Source organism: Loxodonta africana, chromosome 18 (assembly GCF_030014295.1).
Source record: "Loxodonta africana isolate mLoxAfr1 chromosome 18, mLoxAfr1.hap2, whole genome shotgun sequence".
NCBI lineage: Eukaryota > Metazoa > Chordata > Mammalia > Proboscidea > Elephantidae > Loxodonta > Loxodonta africana.
The window spans coordinates 59,390,946-59,410,978 of record NC_087359.1 but is presented as its reverse complement, the minus strand read 5'-3'; the positions used below and the strand labels follow the sequence as shown (position 1 = coordinate 59,410,978).

At 37.1% G+C, this 20,033-nt stretch overlaps 1 protein-coding gene across 4 annotated transcripts in view; it reads right to left on the bottom strand.

The window, feature by feature from the left end:
* Positions 1-20,033, bottom strand: part of NLK (nemo like kinase) — a 197,314-nt gene that overhangs the window by 81,372 nt on the left and 95,909 nt on the right. For all 4 annotated transcript variants that reach the window (XR_010318404.1, XR_002787404.2, XM_064271461.1 and 1 more), the window contains exon 2: positions 4,426-4,555. Coding sequence is in view for 2 of the 4 variants with exons in the window: in XM_064271461.1 (XP_064127531.1) it covers positions 4,426-4,555 (130 nt within the window). In the remaining 2 variants the exon portion in view is untranslated. The remainder of the gene's footprint in view (positions 1-4,425; positions 4,556-20,033) is intronic.

The following is a 20,033-nucleotide window of genomic DNA, read 5'->3' as shown; positions in this document are numbered from 1 at the left end:
GAACAGCAAAGATGTCACTTTAAGGACTAAGGTGCACCTGACCCAAGCCACGGTATTTTCAATCACCTATTATACATGCGGAAACCCTGGTAGTGTAGTGGTTAAGTGCTACAGCTGCTAACCAAAAGGTCAGCAGTTCAAATCCACCAGGTGCTCCTATAGGGCAGTTCTACTCTGTCCTCTACGGTCGCTATGAGTCAGAGTTGACTCGAAAGCAATGGGTATGGGTACTATGCATGCAGAAGCTGGAAAATGAATAAGGAAGACCGAAGAAGAATTCATGCCTTTGAATTACAGTGTAGGGGAAGAATACTGAATATACCATGGGCTGCCAGAAGAATGAACAAATCTGTCTTGGAAGAAGTACAGCCAGAATGCTCCTTAGAAGCAAGCATGGTGAGACTTCATCTCACATACTTTGGACATGTTATCAGGAGGGACCAGTCCCTGGAGAAGGACATCATGCTCGGTAGTGGGTCAGCAAAAAAGATGAAGACTCAATCAGATGGACTGACACACTGGCTCAACAATGGGCTCAAACATTGCAATGATCGTGAGGATGGCGCAGGACTGGGCAGTGTTTCATTCTGTTGTACATACGGTCACTTTAGAGGTTGAAATCGACCAGATGGCACTGAACAACAACTTAGGAACCATAAGAGGACTTGTTTGAGTTAGGTCAGACTACACAAAGGAAAATGAATAATTCTTCTTTGCCTCCATTACCTCTACCTTGTCTCATTCCAGCCTTCTCTACAGCATATGAGAGCTAAAAGACTGGAAAAAGTAATCCCAAAAGGGAGATCATGGAGACTCTAGGATTTCTTTTTTCTGTCACTTTCATTCATTTACTCAATAGTTCACTCTTCAAATACACTGACTACGCATTGTGTGCTTAGTGCTATTGGCTAAGGACAAGAAAATGCCCAAGGCCTCTACTGCTGGGACTCATAAGCAAGAAACCATGGACCCTAAGGGGTTTCTGAATGGCCTTTAGGAGATTAGTGAAAGCCTAAAATGACGAAAAAATTGTGTCTGTGCATTTTTCCAAGACAGGGTTCATAACTTTTATTAAATTCTCAAAGAATCTGATGAAAACACTCAAACATCACTTTCCCATGTTGATCATGTAACAATTACGTGTGTATGGGCACATATACACACGTGTATAGATGGGTGAGGTGGAGACAGCAATATGCAAGACTTTAAAGTAGAGCAGACTCTAGGCACTGGTGAGAAGCCTAAAAGATCTCAATCTTTAGAGAGTTAAACCCATTTCTGCTTCCTTAAGTTACTGTACCAAGGTGAATCTACCTTTTAAGATGATGTAGTAGCTACTAGCAGGGCCTTGTAGCTATTCTCTGACGTATAAAAGCCTTCCAAACTAAAATCCAATCTTCCTACAATGGCCAGATTAATCTTTCAAAATGCCATTTTCACCATGGCAGTCCTTACTTCTCCTATTCATTCAAGTCTTACTCTCAAAAGGTTCATCTTAAGTTTTACCTTCTCCATATTTGAAGTGTCTTTGACCTTTTAAGTCTACAATTTGGCTGCCAGCATTTACCTGAGAATCTTTTAAAAATACCGATAACTTGGCCTCAACCCCAGTGATTATATTTAGCAGGTCTGTGGTGAGACTCATGAACCTGCGTTTTTAAGGCTCCTCTGGTGATTCCGATATGCTTCTAGTACTTTTCTATAAAAGAGGCTGTCCTGTAGTCATGTTTAGCCATGCAGGCAGGCCTCCCAAGGCACCTTTATCACAGTATTTATCATATCACTAAAATCATTTAAACTCCTTGAGGGTGGAAACTCCTAGAAGCTGGTAGAGTTCAGGCATATAGGATGTGTACAATAAATGTTTATTTAATTAATGAATACGGGCTCTGTAGCTGGACAGATTTAAGCTCAAACTCCTTCCACCTTGACCTCAAGCAAGTTAACTTATTCCAAGCCTCAGTTTTCTCCTCTGTAAAGTAGGTATACCAAGCCCTATCTGACAAGACTTTTAAGGATTAAATGAATTAACATACAGGTGGTGCAGTGGGTAAAGAGCTCGGCTGCTAACCAAATGGTCAGCGTTGGAATCCACCAGCTGTTCCTTGGAAACCCTATGGGGCAGTTGTACTCCATTGTATAGGGTCGCTATGAGTCAGAACTGACTCAACGGCCACGGGTTTGGTTTTTGTTTTTTTCCTCAAAAAGAATCATGTTTTAAACTTTTTCCTATGCTTCACAAAACCTTCACTGTGCTCTGTACACAGGACATAATTAAATAACATCTGTTGCCTTAACTGCGTTGAATACCAGTTTCCGCTTAGATGGGCATTCCACACATACCAGGTACGCTGGCCCTGAGATGCTTTTGGAGACAGATCTCAAAACACAGCAGAAATTCATTATGATTATAATAATGGTGCCATGACACCTCAGCTCCAACTAGCTGCTTCACTTTTGAACATTTGAACACTCCCATAGAGGTCACAGACACTCTCTTACGATAGAGCTCAAGAGTTCCAAACAGTGGTTGCTGTGTTTTAATTGGTGTAATTTTCAAGAATTCAGTTTGTTTCTTTTCTTATACTATTCACTTTGACACTGTCTTTGTAACTTAATTAGTTACTCCATAGGAATGAGCCATGAGCAAAGATACCAACAGAGATGAACAGCAGCCTATTATACCACCCCTCCTTTACATAAGAAGACAAGATTGAACATAATACACAATTGAAACTCTTGGTAAGTGAATTCCTGCAGCCACCTTTGAAATATTTCTTCACCACGGATACATTTACTTGAGTCTCTGACTAGGTATGTAAGATTTGCACTCTTTAATATTAGGGTGGTACTCAGAAAAACTTGAGAAATAAATAAGCAAGCATTAGACATCATTCTAAATCACTCCCCAAATCTGAAGAACCAGTCATAAAATAGCAGCATGAATGGTATTTTGAAAGCTATTAAAACAAACACACACACAGACACTTACATTGCTAGGTAGTTCCAACTGACTAATGGACAGCAATACCTTTTTTTAAAGTTTAGGAAAAAGATTTCAAGAGGGGTAACAACAACAACAAATCAGTAAAATGATATATGTCAAACCAAAAAGCTTCAAGTGAACCATGCTAGAAGTTTAATATTCCTAGTTTTACCAAATACTTCAAACTTTTATAAGTTCTCTCTCAAAGCAAGACCTAAACTTTGGCAAAAAAGCAGTCAGACTCACAAGAAATAGTTATTATTCTGAAAAAGTTTTTATTTCGGCAATTAAGATAGCATAGGTTCAGTACGATTATATGCGGAATTTGAGATCGTTTTTCTTTTCACATGAAATTGAAAACTATGTAAAAACAACACATGGGAAAATAACATGTATCAAACTTTTAATTCAGGACTAGCTGTAGAGAACCTAGACTCAACCACAATGAGTCTAGTCCCCAAGAGCCCTGACATCTCTAAACACAGACAAAAATAAGAGAGTCTATATTACCTTAAGGGTTGTACTTTTTCTTTCGTTGGGGGAGGGGGGGTGGCAGTGGGGAGAAAGTGTTTTGTCACATCTGTAACATAACCTCTGATTAAAAGTATTAAAAGATAAAAATAAGGCTAAATCAGGAGCCAATTATTTCCACTTAAACCACGCACACTATATATTATACTGCATATTAATATTGTTTCTCAGGTAAATAGTAACATTTGCTTTGCACCAATATTTACCTGTCAATCAATAAATCTTAGAATTCACTTAAACTTGCTCATTTTTCAATCATAAAAAGGGTCTAATTTGCCTCAGGTGTCCAAAAACCTTGGTTGTGGTTTCTTTCTAATATATTTTCCCTACAAATATATGCTCCTTTTTTAAGGGCTTTAAAAATATTTAATAGCTTACACTCTTAGAATTAAAAAAGACATTCAGACTGACAAACGGAGAGTGCACAAGACAATTCAGAAGTCAATCTGAAACTTAATAGGTTCAATGTTTCCTAATTTGGAGGTTAGGCCTTGAACAATTCATAGCTTAATTTTCAAACCTCCCAGTAAATTTTGATAGTATGGGCTCCCTGATGATTTTAATAGGCTACTACGGTTGAAAACCACTGACTGCAATAGTGAAAATTTAAGACAGTCATAAAGACATAAAGAGTATATATAAAAGGGAGGCAAAGTACTGAAAGAAAACATACGTGTGTGTGTGTGCACGCACGTGTGTGCACACGCCTTTCGATCAGAACATATGAAATGAAACCCTAGGCATTCTCCTATAACCTCACTGGAGTGTTTACTGCTTTTTATAGTTTGGCAAAGAACTGTAGCTGATTTCCAAATTTTACTTGCATGTGCTCTTTTTAACCCTTTCCTGCCCATTACTAATTAAGTAGGTTTAGGAAGCGGTTTTCCCCAAACATCAATTTCACTTACATTGTCATGTTTAAAAAAACACAACATCTTCAATTCCCGGAAGACCCTTTTGCAAGAGACCAGATTCTGGAAGACGTTGGGCATCTTTTTGAGTGCTACTCTCTTTCCATCTCTTGGATCTGTTACTGACCTAAAGAAGCAGTTTTTGGGAGGAGAGGGGTGGAAAAAAAAGACAGAGAAATCAATTCCAGAATTTGTTCTTCAAAGTTTCAGATCATGACAAATACCTTTATTTTAAAACATTCTATATTAAAAAGCATTTAATAATGCTTAAGGTGTCAGTGAGAGATAAAAAAGCAGCACACACCAACAGTCAAAGAGAACTTTAGCCCAATTTATCTGCCACACTCTTTTTTTTAATCCCGTCTAAATTTCTATAAACACTTACCCTTTCTGAGAACTCACTTAGCACTACACCTAAGGCAGGAAAGCTACTGATAGTAAAGCCATTTTAAAGGCGGGGGGGGGGGCGGGGGGGGAGCGGAAGCACAGAATATTAAGTAACATGATCAAGGTCAAATTAATTTTATTCTCTTTCAGAACCATGTTCAAGATTGAAGAGATGTTCATTCTAAGGATATCACATTTAGTTAAAAAAAGAGTTCAATTTAAATATTTTGGTCTCTGTAAATGAACACCTTTTAGTAATATGTACTTCAGTATCACTAGCCCTGAAAGATGTCTCCTCCTCAGACATTTAACTACCAGCTCCACAGGAATCCCTCTAGCACCTAAGTTATGACAGGCTCTTTCCTTCTGTTTTCCAGCTCTTGGTGTGGCGTCTGCTTCCTGTAGTAAAAAAATGTATCTGTTTAATAGCTCAGTGTCCCGTTTCTCTTGTTCAGTCTTCTAACACATATACAACCAATTCCCTGTAGTAAATCTCCCTATGTTTGGAATACTAGTGTGGTTTTCATTTTCCTTACTAAATTATTAAATCAAAATTAAATGAAACAGATAATACATTTGGTAAATATGGCCAGTTGGTCATTTGGCAAATTGATTCTCCATGAATTAACCTAAAGCTTTTTTTTTTTTTCCCCCTTTTACTAACACTGGTTGTCCTTGTAGATTTTATTCCTGACAGATTTATTTTGATAAATTCCTGCCTACCATTATCTTTCAGTTCCTGTTTCAGTCATCCAGTGCTTTGGCTATCCCTATCAGATTTGTGTCATTTATAAATTCAATCTATGCGTTGTCAATGATTTCATACAGGTTATTAATTAAAGTTGAAAAGAAAACCAAGAATAGCTCTCTGCATCAGATACAGCACCAGAAACCATCTATGAACTGGAATCCAATCGTTCATCTTGGGTATGGTTACTCAATTAATCATTCATTCAATTAACTAAAATCACTGTTTATTTCTTCATCTTGTCCACAAAAAAAATCAGACACACATGAAATCGCCTTCATGAAAATAAAGCATTCCCATTATCTACCTGGAAACGCTGGTGGCGTAGTGGTTAAGTGCTACAGCTGCTAACCAAAAGGTCAGCAGTTCAAATTCATGAGGCGCTCCTTGGGAACTCTATGGGGCAGTTCTACTTTGTCCTATAGGGTTGCTACGAGTCAGAATTGACTACGGCTATGGGTTTTTTATTATCTACTTATCTAAAAACCACACCGAACTTCTTTCTGCATACCATAACTTCCTTATGAATTCATCTTAGTGATCACTACTTCATTTTATAAGTGCACAAGAAACTTTATTATTTTTTCATGAAACTTTTAAATGATGCATTCTTTTATTTTTAAACAGCTTCAGTACTCTACTTTCTTCCATTTACTGAAAAGCTGGTAAGACAAGCATGATCATTTTCAAGTTCTCAACAGCTTGAAATGTAATTCAATAGGCAGGAGACCTAACATTCTTGACTTGCTTAAAAACCACCAACCAAAACCTACCATACTGCTTGAAATCCATATAAATGAGGAAAGCAAAATAGGAAGGAAACTGAGTATATTATATTCAGACCACTAATTAAAAAGATCCCCCCCCCCCCATTTAAATATCCTACTTCTTCACATCAGTGAAATGACAAGAAACGAAAATTCCGGATCACAGAATGCATTCAGTTGTTTTATCTCTTTAGTCTTTTTTATTCTGGAATAGTTACTTAGCATTTCTTTGTCTTTTATGACATTGCCATTTTTAAATAGTATAGGCCAGTTGTTTTGTAGGATTCCCCTCAATTTGGGCTTGTCTAGTGTTTTCTCATACTATAGAAGTGATGTTGTCTCCTCAATGCGATTTTATTATAAAAAAAAAAATTATTTTATTTTATTTTATTAGGTGGCATATAATGTCAACTTGTCCCATTCCTGGTGATATTAACTTTGATCAAGTGGATAAGGTGTCGGCCCGTTTCTCCCCGTAAAGTTAGTATTTTTTCTCTTTGTAACTACATCTACTCCTCACTTATTGACATGGTTAGGTTCCAAAGACTACGCTATGCAAAAATCAGCGTTATGCGAAATACAATTTCCTACCCCAGCCTCCCCTCCTTCCTGGCCCCAGCTCTCCCAGCTGGGCAGCTGCAGTCCCTCTGTACCTGCAGCAGTCACGGGCTAGCCCTTGCTCTGCTTGCCAGAATCTGAATCCACGCCGTGGGCTGCTGGCCAGTGTCCCAGCTTGGGCTGAGCAGAGGGTGGGGTGCGCCAGGAGACAGCTGGGAGTAGGGATGGGAGGCATGAGCCGGGAGGAGCCTGAGCCAGTTCCAGGCTGGGGTTAAGTACACCCTCCTTACCACCCTGGAGAGATGTGCCCAGTGAAGGTGTAAGGGTATGTGACGTTGTTAATGTGCAAAATAGTCGGATGGTAGGTTTTTTACTGATTGTCAGGTAACAAGATAGGTGATCTGTGAGAAGTAGGTGTGATAAGTATCAAGGTGAGCAGTTCAAATCCACCAGCGGCTCCTTGGAAACCCTATCAGAGCAGTTACTCTGTCCTACAGGGTCGCTGTGAGTCAGAACTGACCTGACAGCAACAGGTTTTTTTTGGGGGGGGGGGAAGATATTTTGAAATTATGATGATTTTTGATTGACAAATTTTTGCCCAAATCAATTATTACTATGATGGTGGTCAAATGATACTTTAATAATTTTTATATCTCTAACAACTGTAAATACAATAAATATTAGTTTAAAAGATGTGTATACTGACTGAACACAATGCCCTCTCCAAAGACATCACACAACAGTATTTCTTCCCTACTTCTGAATTCTTACTTACTGGTCTTGACCCTACTGTGTTGAGGAAAGCTGCTCTAAAATAAACCCACTCCTGGAAATACTTGACAAAGGCTCAAGGTTAGCACTGTGCCTTGTAATGTTTTAAGGTAAAATTCACAAAGCCGAGTTTTATTTTATTATTCATGCAAAAGCCAGTCATGCCTGTGGCTGGTAACAATATAACTCTAATGAATGTGAATGGCAGTTCAGTAATTTCACGCCATGTTGAGTTTGTTCTCTCTTAACTTGGGGCAGCAGATGCTTTAGTTCAGCACAAACAGTACCACCGAACACAGATAAGTGTGGAAGCATGTTACACAGAAATGTTTTTATTTTCTTTGTTACTGAAAGGCTTACTGTGCTTAGTCTCTCTGCTCCTGCAATACCCTGGTTATTCCAACTGCACTTGTTCATGAAGCTCCAGCTGTAGAGATAATGAACAACACTGAGGGCAATTTTCCTCATTTCAGAAAAAAGGAGCCATCCTTCCACCTATAATTCACTTGCTGGTCAGTTACTTTCTCTGCTAAATACTAGGTTCCTTAAATAAAACAGTGCATCTATCATTTCATCTGATTACCTTCTTAAACACACAAATTATACTAACAGGTGTTTACTTCCTAAATTTAAAATTAATGTGTGATTCTGAAAACACCATGTGAAAGTTTTAAGGGCTGTGAGAAAGAATCCTTTCTCACATCTGCCTGGAGCGCATCAACCCTTCTCTGCACTTAGAACACAAGTTCAACTGTTTTTTAAAAAGCCAGAAGGATCCACAAGCCTTTCTTCAGAGGCGTACAGAGTCAGTCAAGAGTATGATACCAAAAACAGGAAGCTTTTTAGATTTGGCGTGGTTATTTTGCATGGTTTTTTTAATCCCAGGGAACTGTGACGATTGCCACAAATCTGTTTAAATCACCTACTGACAAGCAGAAGAGCTGGAATGAAACAAGAGTGAAATTTACTACTGGGGATACTTCCCAGGTGCTAGAATGTCACATTAAAACATCTGAAATTAGTATAACTAGTCAGCATGACTCCCCAAGACATTATATACTCCTCTTTCATTTTCATGTGAAGAATCTTTTCTCCCATGGCATGTTTTAGTAGTTTTTAAAGTTCGTATTTCTGATAAAGGCTTTTAACTATTTAAAGTAAATATACAATTTATAATGTGAATGCTTTAACTTGGTTTAAGAAAGGTTCTTTTAATTCTATTCATGTAAATTGCAATCAACACTCCTCTACATTTTGCTATACATACTACAATTACTATGTCAACTGTACCAACACAGTATACATCTGAGCCATAGACTCTCCTAAGGAGACGCTAAATGTTTAGGTTGCCTTCACAATTGCTTTAAAATGCATTTCCTTAAAAGTTATTTTTATTGACTACTGTTTGAGAAAACAATAGCACACTATGCAGCAAAATTTTTCACAACAAATACATCTAGGAAACTTATAAAAACACATTAAACTTATAAAATATATTTCAAAAATTAGTATACAACTCCATTTAGGTGAACGAACCTTCTAAACCTTGTCTTCTTACTCCAAAACCATAAATAAAAGAGGATTTTCATCTTTCATATTTAAAAAATTTGTTCCATCGGTTAAATTTTTTTTTTTTATGTTTGCAATTTATTTTGATCTAAACTTGGCATTTGCTGAGTTAGCGCTTACACTGGGAAGATATTCTTTTCCTATTTTTTTCAAGATACTTACAAAATGATCCTCAAATTTGTTAATCTGATACTACAAGAAAAAAAGGCTTTATACAACAGCTAAACCAAAGTAGTAAAATAGTTCTTTTCTCATATCCTCTCAATGTAACACTATTGATCAGAAGAAGCAAAACGCCTGTATTTAAATATGAACTTATCATCTAACTCTGTGTTTAAATAAACACACTTTTTTCAAAAATGAGAATATACCCTCCGGTCTGTGCACAAAGATACCAGTAGATGTGACAACACTGGGTCATTCTAATCTGTAGTGAGATACCCAGGGGTGATAATAAGGGAGGAGGGAGAAACAGGCAATATCAGGCTGTCATATTTATTTACTAGTGAGACCTAACTTTTAAGACCCCCCCCCAACCTTACCCTCCACCAATAATCACTGGGTAAGTTAAAATATTGATCGAAATTCACTTTATGCTAATTTCTGCCATCTTGGGAATTATTGGATGGTTCTTTAGACCACAAATTAATTAGCTCCATCCTTCCTGCAGATACAGGGGAGATAAGAGACTCTTCCTTTCTCAGTCACTGTCAAATATCTCTGTGTGTAGGTTAATCCAATTGCAGGAAAGTTGCTATAATATTTTTTCAATGGGAATTTTCTCATGTTAGAGGATAAACAAGACACAGTCCAGTCTGCCAAGCCTAGAAGTTCTTATGGCCCACTAGCCACACTCTTCTAGAAACAGACCTATGAATACTGCATGGGGAAGAAAATCAGCTGCAATGAAGGAGAGGACTCTGTGTGATGCTACAAAGGAAAATAATTCATAATTGCATCTCCCCTTTACATTTGAAGAACTTAGTCTGGGCAAGAAGAGGTCACAAAAGGTAACAAAAACTAAAACTGTGTCAAAAAAATGCACTTGCTTTTAATCCCACTGATCACTCCCTCACAGTTATGTGCCCACTAAAAGAAACACAGGAATAGAAGATGTAAAAAAACTAAAGAATGGCAATTTCTGTCACACATTAGGTTTCTAAAGTCAGAAACACCAAATCAAAGAAAAGGACAGTTTTATTCACACAGTAGGTCTGTAACAGTGTGGCTTTGAGGATGTCACAAATCTTAATGAATTTAGAAACAGAAAGTTCACATCATAAGAAAAAAATTAATTGTTCTTAACTGCCATAGGGAATATTTTATTATTTAATATTTTAGTGGTTAAGCTAATATTTTCATAAATATGCTATATAAAATATAGGTTCCAATATGCTACTAATTAAAAGCAAACTGAATATACCAAGAGTAAAAAGACATTTTTGAGGTTAAAGGGCTAATTTGAATATGGCTTAATATTATGGTTATAAATGTCCATTTTTTTAAGGGATAAATATTTAAGTCTATATAAGTGAAATGACATGAGATCTGAGCTTTAAGATACTTTGTTTTAAGAAATAACAGTAACAAAGGGTAGATGAAACAAATGAAGTAAATCTCCCTACTTAAATCTGGGTGGTAGGTATAATAAAGTCTCATTACAAAAATGTAAATGATGTTTGTTTGAAAAATCTTCACAATTAAAAAGTTGAAACTTATAAAAGATACTACTTAAGATAATGTAAAAAATATCCAATATTTACGGTTAAAACTAGCAAAAGCTGTGTAAGACCTCTATGTAAAAAGACTAAAAAACATTACGGAGAGGAATGAAAGACTTAAATAAATGGAACATACCATATTCGTGGATTGGAAGACTCAATACTATAACAAAAAAAAAAAATCAGTTCTCCCAAATTGATTCAGTGTAGCTCCAATCAAAACCTCAAAATGTTTTCTTTTTGTGGAACTAGTCAAACTAGTGCTAAAAGTTACATGAAAATGCAAATGTGCCAAGAACAGCTAAGACGAACCAAAAAAAAAAAAAAAAACCATAAAACAAAACCCACTGCCACTGAGTTGATTTTGACTCACAGCTACCCTGTAGGACAGAGCAGAATTGCCCCATAGGGTTTCCAAGGAATGGCTGGTAGATTCAAACTGTCAGCCTTCTGGTTAGCAGCTGAGCTCTTAACCCAAACGCACCCACCACCAGAACTAGGTGGGGAAACTTACTCTACCAGATGTTGCTGTTGTTAAGTGCCATCTAGTTGTTCTGACTGGACAACACCTAACAACAGTTGATTTCAATTCACAGCGACCCTATGTACAACATAACAAAACACTGTCCAGTCCTTCGCCATCCTCACAATCGTTGCTATGTTTGAGCCCATTGTTGCAGCCACTGTGCCAATCCAACTCACTGAGGGTCTTCCTCCTTTTAGCTGATCCTCTGCCTTACCAAGCTGGATGTCCTTCTCTAGGGACTGTTTCTCCTGATAACATGTCCAAAGTCTGTGAGACAAAGTCTTCCTATCCTCACTTCCGAGGAGCACTCTGGCTGTATTTCTTCCAAGATAGACTTAGACTTGTTCGTTCTTCTGGCAGTCCCTGGTATATGCAATACGCTTCCCCAACACCATAATTCAAAGGCATCAATTCTTCTTCAGTCTTCCTTGTTCACTGTCCAGCTTGCACATGCATATGAGGCTACCGAAAATATCATAGCTTGAGTCAGGAGCACCTTAGTCCTCAAAGTGACATCTTTGCTTTTTAACACCTTAAAGAGGTCTTTTGCAACATATTTGCCCAATGCAATACGTTGTCTGATTTCTTGGCTGCTGCTTCCACGGGCACTGATTGCCATTCCAAGCAAAATGAAATCCTTGACAACTTCAATATTTTCTCTGTTTATCATGATGTTGCTTACTGGTCCAATTGTGAGGATTTTTCTCTTCTTTATGTTCAGGTGTAATCCATACAGAAGGCTGTACAGTCTTGGATCTTCATCAGTAAGTGCTTCAAGTCCTCTTCACTTTTCAGCAAACGAGGTTGTGTCAACCGCATATCGCAGGTTGTTAATGAGTGTTTCACCAATCCTGATGCTCTGTTCTTCTTCATACAGTCCAGCTTCTCAGATTATTTGCTCAGCATAGACTAAGTATGGTGAAAGGATACAGCCCTGACACATCTTTACTGATTTTAAACCATGCAGTTTTAAACCTGTTCTGTTTGAAGGACTGCCTCTTGGTCTATGTACAGGTTCCACATGAGCACAATTAAATGTTCTGGAAGTCCCATTCTTCTCAGTGTTATCCATAATTTGTTATGATCTATACAGTTCAATGTCTTTGCACAGTCAATAAAACCCAAGTAAACTTCTCTCTGGTATTCTCTACTTTCAGCCAAGATGCAAGTGACATCAACAATGATAATCCCTGTTACACTTTGTCTTCGGAATCCAGCTTGAATCCCTGTCAATGTACTGCTGCTACTGTTTTTGAGTTATCTTCAGCAAAATTTTACTTGCATGTGATATTAATGATATTTGTTTGATAATTTCCACATTCTGTTGGATCACCTTTCTTTGGAACGGGCACAAATACGGATCTCTTCTAGTTGGTTGATCAAGAAGGTATCTTCCGACTGTTTGACACAGACTAGTTGGCACCTTCAGCACTGGATGCACTTGTTGAAACATCTCAATTGGTATTCCATTAATTCCTGGAGCCTTATTTTTCACCAGTGCCTTCAGTTATAAAACCACTGGCTCTCAGCTATAAAACTATTGGTGCTCTCAGCTTCCAACCCACCTATCTATATGCTACTCTATGATGGTTGGGCCAGAACTGCAAACCACTTTTTGGTTTTGCCAGGTGGCTCCTAATTAGGCTCTGTCAATAGCGGAAACTAGAGGGAGACTGCAACGCTGGAGGAGGAAGAAGGGACTTGCTCCTTCCTGTGGGCTTCTTGTCTGTTTCTTGTTCCTGTGTCACCTTAGCAACAATTCTTCACTCCCAGCAGCAGTAGTGCCTTCTTTGTGTAGTTGAATCTAGTTTACAGTCTTCTGGGCACTGGCAGAACGAGCCCCACTGCATCCCTAACCTCTCACCCCAGATACCAGCACCAGTTAAGACAATGCCCTCTCCTTTGAGATCTGAATTTCCACTGAACAGGGTTCTAAGATTTAATAATCCCAACCTCTTCCTCTATTCCCTCATTCCCAGGGATGGCAGTTGCTACTTCTATGATAACTTAGTGTTCTTGTCTTTTTAGTTAGTTGACAATGTTATACCCAATTAACATTTTTTCCCATACTAACTCTGTTTAAATAACTGGTGTGGTTTCTTCTTCCTTGATAGGACCTTGACAAATATGATAGTTTTTAATGTAAAGTACTGGAACAACTCAATATGCATATGGAAAAACAAAATGAACCTTGACTTCTACTCCACGCCATACAAAAAAAATAAATCCCAGGTGGATTGTAGATATAAGCGTGAAAAGCAAAACCACTTTTAGAAGACAACATATAGCAGAATATCTCATGATCTTAAGAAAGATTTCTTAAATAGGATACAAAAAGCACTAATCATAATTGAAAATACTGGAATATTTGACTACTTTAAAATTAGTAACTTTTTTTTCATATCTGTGCATTGTTAAGAGAGTAAAAACACAAGTCGCAACATGCAACACATACAAGAAACAAAGGGTACTTATCTGGATATATACAGAACTCCTAGAAATTGATTTTTCAAAAGTGCTTGAATAGGTACTTTAAGAAAGAGGATAATCCAAATGGCCACTAAAAATGTGAAAAGGAGCTTAACCTCATTCGTCATTTGAGAAATAAAAATTAAAACCACAATGAGACAGTAGTACTACATAATTACCAGAATGGTTGATATTTTTAGACGTCTGACAACACCAAATATTTTGTGAAGATATGGTGCAATGGCAATTCTTATAGACCGCTGATAGGAGTGTAAACAGGTACAATCACTTTGGAAAACAGGTTGACATTACCAACTAAACTGAAGATATATACTCTACGACCCAGCAATTTGACTCCTAGTCTTTTATACATATTTGTAACACCCCTAAATTGGAAACAACCCAAATACAAGAAAAGCTAAGCTCTTTAAAAGTTCAGGGATGTACACCTAGGAGATAAAAACTATTAAGAAAGGAAGTAGTTATCATAAAAGTTAGAACAGTAGTTATATTTGGTGCTAAAAAAAGCAGGAGGTTAAAGCTGGGAGGGAGCCCTGGTGGTACAGTGTTAAGAGTTTGGCTGCTAACCAAAAAGTGAGCAGTTCAAATCCACAAGCTTCTCCTTGGAAACCCTATGGTTCTACTCTGTCCTATAGGGTTGCTATGAGTTGAAATGAACTTGAGAGCACCTAACAATAATAACAATGTTGGGAGGGAGAATAGGGGACTTCTACTGGCAATAGCCTACTGCTCGCCTGGATGGTGGTTACACAGGTGTGTACTTTGTGATAAATCACTGAGTTGGACATTTTATTTTGTGTACATTTCTATATGTGTTATTATATAATTAAAAAGATTTTTAAAAAGGAAACCTGCTTAGGTTATTTTCTAGCATAAAAAAATCATTTTAGCTTGAAATGTGTATAATGTATACTTTTTAAAGAAGATACTTGCCATTATTTTTCATAGGGATATATTGCTATAATAGCTCAAGAGATTTTGTAATTTCTTTTCCTGTGCCACTGGTTCATTCTGTAAAGAGGAGTGCACTATATTTTTCATGTTTTGGTAGAATTCCAAAGGAATTTGCTGGCTTAAAAAAATAAACGTTTCTTCATCATTACACAAGAATATGCTATTAAGAAGCATTCCACAGGAGAGAGTGCTGTCAGCAGAATTAAAGACAACAGTCCCATCCCTAATCTAATCACTACTCACATCTCCTAACTTCCTCCATTGTGAAGCAAAATGCTGAAGCAGCTACAATATATAGATGTGCTTCAGCTTTTTAATTAGTCTTTTAAAAATAACCAAAACCAAAAATATTATAAAAACAGGAGGAAGACTTCCAGCTGTGGCAAACTGAAGAGGTCAGCAAATCCTCTCCCCCCAAAACAACTATAAAACTGGACAAAACTGTCAAAAGTAACCATTTTAGGGCTGCAGAAAATGACCAAAGTCAAACAACAAGTTTAAAAGTGTTTACAGAAAATTGATGAACTTTGGGTAAGAACAGTGGAAGTCTGTGGCATTATTGCCTGGGGGCGCGCTCCCAGTTCCACCTCCAGCACAGTCCATGCAGTAGTTCTTGGGCGGGGCTGGCCACGAAAACTAGCAGCTTCACTGTTGGAGGGAAATGATTTGAAGCAGAGTGTGAAAAACCCATACCCAGTGGCACTGCCAGCAAAAGCATCAAACTGGAAAGAAAAGAACCAGGAAAACCTGCAGTTCTGCTTGCTTGAGGTTTCTGTCCCAGTTGGGGAAAGGGTCAGACTAACAGAAATCCAAAAATTTAATGAGTTCCTAGAAATGACACAGCCGTAAAGGGGCTAGATAAACTCTCCACATATCCCTGGCTGACTGGCAGGCTGCCCACATGTGAGAGAGAGAACTGAGAAGGCCAGATGAAAAGTAAAAGCGGGTACACTTGAAAACTGAATAAGCTCCTCAAGCCACACATAGATTGATCAGCAGAGGGTAGAAGTCTTACCGGTTGGAATTGTTTCAGCACAACTTCTGACCAATCATTGAGTGACTACTAAGCTATGTAGACATAAGGCCAGGTTAAAAATTAAAATAACAATAAAAAACAAGCAGTGACTTGAATCCCACTCACCAAGAAGCAGAAATATTCTGCACATTAAATGCAGACAAGTTACTAAAAAATAATCAAATATTATAACAGCAACAATGACAGCCCTTAAGGACAGGGGGGAGTCAGAGATGAAGTTGCCACTATATATGACTTTAATATGTCCAGTTTTTAATAAAAAATTACAAGATTTTAAAGAAACAGGAAAATGTGACATATACTCAGGAAAAAAGGCAGTCAATTAAAAGCTATTTCTGAGTGGGCTCAGATGTTGGATTCATTAAACAAAGACTTTAAAAGCAACTATTATAAATACGTTCAAAGAATTAAAGGAAACCATGTGTAAAGAATAAAAATACAAAGACTCAACAAATGGGGACTCTCTATACAGAAATAGGAACTATAAAAAAGAACCAAACGAAATTCTAATGCTGAAAAGCACAATAACAGAAATAAAAAACTCACTAGATTAGCCCAATAGCAAATTTGAGATTGCAGAAGAAAGATTGGGAAACTTGAAAAAAGATCAATAACAGTTATACAATCTCAAAAAAAGAGAAAAATGAAGAGTTCCAGAGATCTATGTGACAACACTGAGTGTACCAACACACATATAATGGGAGTCCTAGAAGGAAATAAGAGAAACAGGCAGAAAAAATTAACGAAGAAATAATGGCTGAAAACTTCCAGAATCTGATAAACAACATTAATTTACAGATCCAATGAGCTCAAAAAACCCCAAGTAGGATGAGCAGACATCCACACCTAGACACTTAATAATCAAACAGATCAAAGGCAGAGAAACTCTTGAAAGCAGCAAAACAGTATGATTAATAAATGACTTCTCAACAGAAATAATGGAGGTCAGGAGGCAGTGGGATGACTTATTCATAGCACTTGGGTGGGGGTGCCTATAAAACAAAAATTCTATATAGCCCCCCCCCAGAACAAAACAGAAGCCAAAATGAAAATATGCCAAGATAAGGAAAGACTAACAAAACTTGTTCACAGCAGACCTGCCTTACAGGAAACACTATAAGAATTCCTTTAGTGTAAAAGAAATGACTCTAGAAGATAATTCAAATCCACAGAAAGAAAGAAAAAGCACTAGATGATCCCATAGGATACAGCAGAACTGCCCCTTAGGGTTTCCAAAGCTGTCATCTTTACAAAAGCAGATTGCCATATCATTCTCCTGTTAAGTGGCTGGTGGGTTTGAAGTGTTTTAACTGCTGTGCCACCAGGGCTCCTTATATAAAATATAGATATAATATATATGACAATAGTACCAAGAGGGGAAGGAATGAAGCTACATCAAAACAAAGTTAGTGTATTTTACCAGAATTAAGTTAGTATTAATTTATCACAAACTATTTCAGTATTAATCTGAAATGGATTGTGATAAATTATGATGTACATTGTAATCCTTAGAGTAATAAATAAGACAATGACTTAAAAAACGCAAAAAAAAAGTTTAAAAAAATCAAGAGAGTTAAAACAGTAAACTAAAAAATATTTAACACAAAAGAAGGCAATAAAAAAAATGTAGGCACACAAGAAACATGAGACATAATGGGAAATGTAAATTCAATCGTCAACAGTTACATTAAGTATGAATGAACTAAACTCTTCAATCAAAAGGCAGAGATTATTTACGTTTAAAAAAAAAAACGATTCAACTACACACTGCCTACAAAAGACACACTTCAGATTCAAAAAGAAAAAACAGGTTGAAGTAAAAGGGTGGAAAAAGATACCATACAAACAGTGACTATTAGAAAGCTGGAGAAGCTATATCAATATAACAAAACAGATTTTAAAACAAGAACTATTACTAGAGACAATGTGAGGCATTTCATAATGATAGAAGAGTAAATCCTCAGGAATACAACAATTTTAAATGTATACATACCTAAAAACAGAGCCCCAAAATACATGAAGCAAAATTTGATGGAAATTAAAAGAGAAAGACAATTCAACAACTATATTTGAAGATTTTAATATCCTACTCTCGAAAATAGAACAACTAAACAGAAAATAAGCAAGAATATTCAAACTTTGAACCTTATCAACTACTTGATCTAACTGACATTTTTAGAACAACTGAACAAAGGCAAAATAAACATTCTTTTTAAACACACATGGAACATTCTCTAGGAAGACCAAATGCTAGGTCAAAAAAAAGTCTCATTAAAAAATACTGACAACACCAGGGACACTATGAGTCTGAATAGACTCGATGGCAACGGGGTTTTTTTTTTTTTTTTACATCAGTCAAGTATGTTTTTCTGCCCATAACAGACTTAAATTACAAACAACAGAAAATCTGGAAATCCCTAAAGATTACCCAAGACAAGCCCAGTGCCGTCGAGTCGATTCCGACTCATAGCAGCCCTATAGGACAGAATAGAACTGCCCCATAGAGTTTCCAAGAAGTGCCTGGCAGATCTGAACTGCCAACCCTTTGGTTAGCAGCCATAGCACTTAACCACTACACCACCAGGGTTTCCCCCTAAATATTAGGAAATTAAATAATACACTTCTAAATAACCCATGGGTCAAAGAAATCCAAAGGAAAATTAGAAAATACTTTGAACTGAATGAAAATAAAAACAAAATACATCGAAATGTATCGGATGTAGTTAAAGCAGTGCTTAGAGGAAAACAAACTTCTCAATAATACAAATGCTTCTGCCTAAAGAAACTAGAAAAAGAGAAAATTAAACTAAAGCAAACAAAAGGAAGGAAATAATCAAGATCAAAATGGAAATCAATAAAACAACAACAAAAAAAACCCAAATTAAGCAATGAAACACAAAATAGGTTCTTTGAAAAGACAAACAAAATGATAAAATTTTTAGCTAGACCAAGAAAAAAAGATACAAATTACCAAAATCAGGAATGAAAAAGGGAACATCACTACTAACCATACGGAAATTAAAAGGATTATAAAGGGATTATGAACAACTTTGTACCAACAAATCAGAAAACTCAGATGAAGTGGACAAATTCCTAGAGATATACAAACTACAGAAAATGACCCAAGAAGAAACAGAAAATCTGAATGATCCTTTAATAAACAAACTGAATCAGAAATTTAAAATATTCCCTCAAAACAAAACATAGCTTAGGCCCAGATGGCTTCAGTAGTAAATTATATCAAACTTTAAAGAAGAAATAATTACCAGTCTTTAACAAACCCTTCCAGAAAACAGAAAAAGGACCACTTCCCAACTCATTCTAAGATGCCAAAGTCAGACGATAACATCACTAGAAAAGGAAATTACAGATCAATATCCCTCATGAACACAGATGCAAAAATTCTCAACAATGAGCAGTTGTAGGGTAAAGGATCTAGTTTTATCCTAAGTTAGGTGGCCTTTCTCCTCAGCTCCAGAGAAATAACCCTTGGAATAACTGGGGTGCCTTCCAGGCCACACTGGAGGACTTGTGCTAGCAAGTAGGGGCTGGCCAGAACAGAAAAGATTTACCTGGGAGGCTAATATCAACTAGCCTCAGGAGGCAAGGTTTAGCCTAACACGTAGGACTGGTCAATAAAAACCTGGAGAGCTTCCCGTTTGGCAAAGGGAGAGTGACATGCCCTCTCTGAGACACCTTTCCACATCTCTCCTGTGCATCTCTTCCTTAAGATGATCCTGAGTTATACCCTTTTACTATAATAAAACCAGAAGTTGTAAGTACAGTATCTTTCATGAGTTGTTGCAGCAAATTAACAAATCCAAGGATGGTGTCTTCATAACTTGTAAGGTCTAATCTTACCCCAGACGGCTAGAGTAAGATGCTGTGTATGTGGGTGGCTGGTATCAGAAGTGGAAAAGTAGGAAAGCAGCGATATGATTAATCTCTCCCTTCTGGGAACTGGCTTCATGCTGATTCTCAACCACGAAGCTATTGTAGTAATAGCAACAGCATCCAGCAAAATATAAAAAGGATGATCTAGCTTGACCAAGTGGGATTTATTCCAAGAATGCGAGAT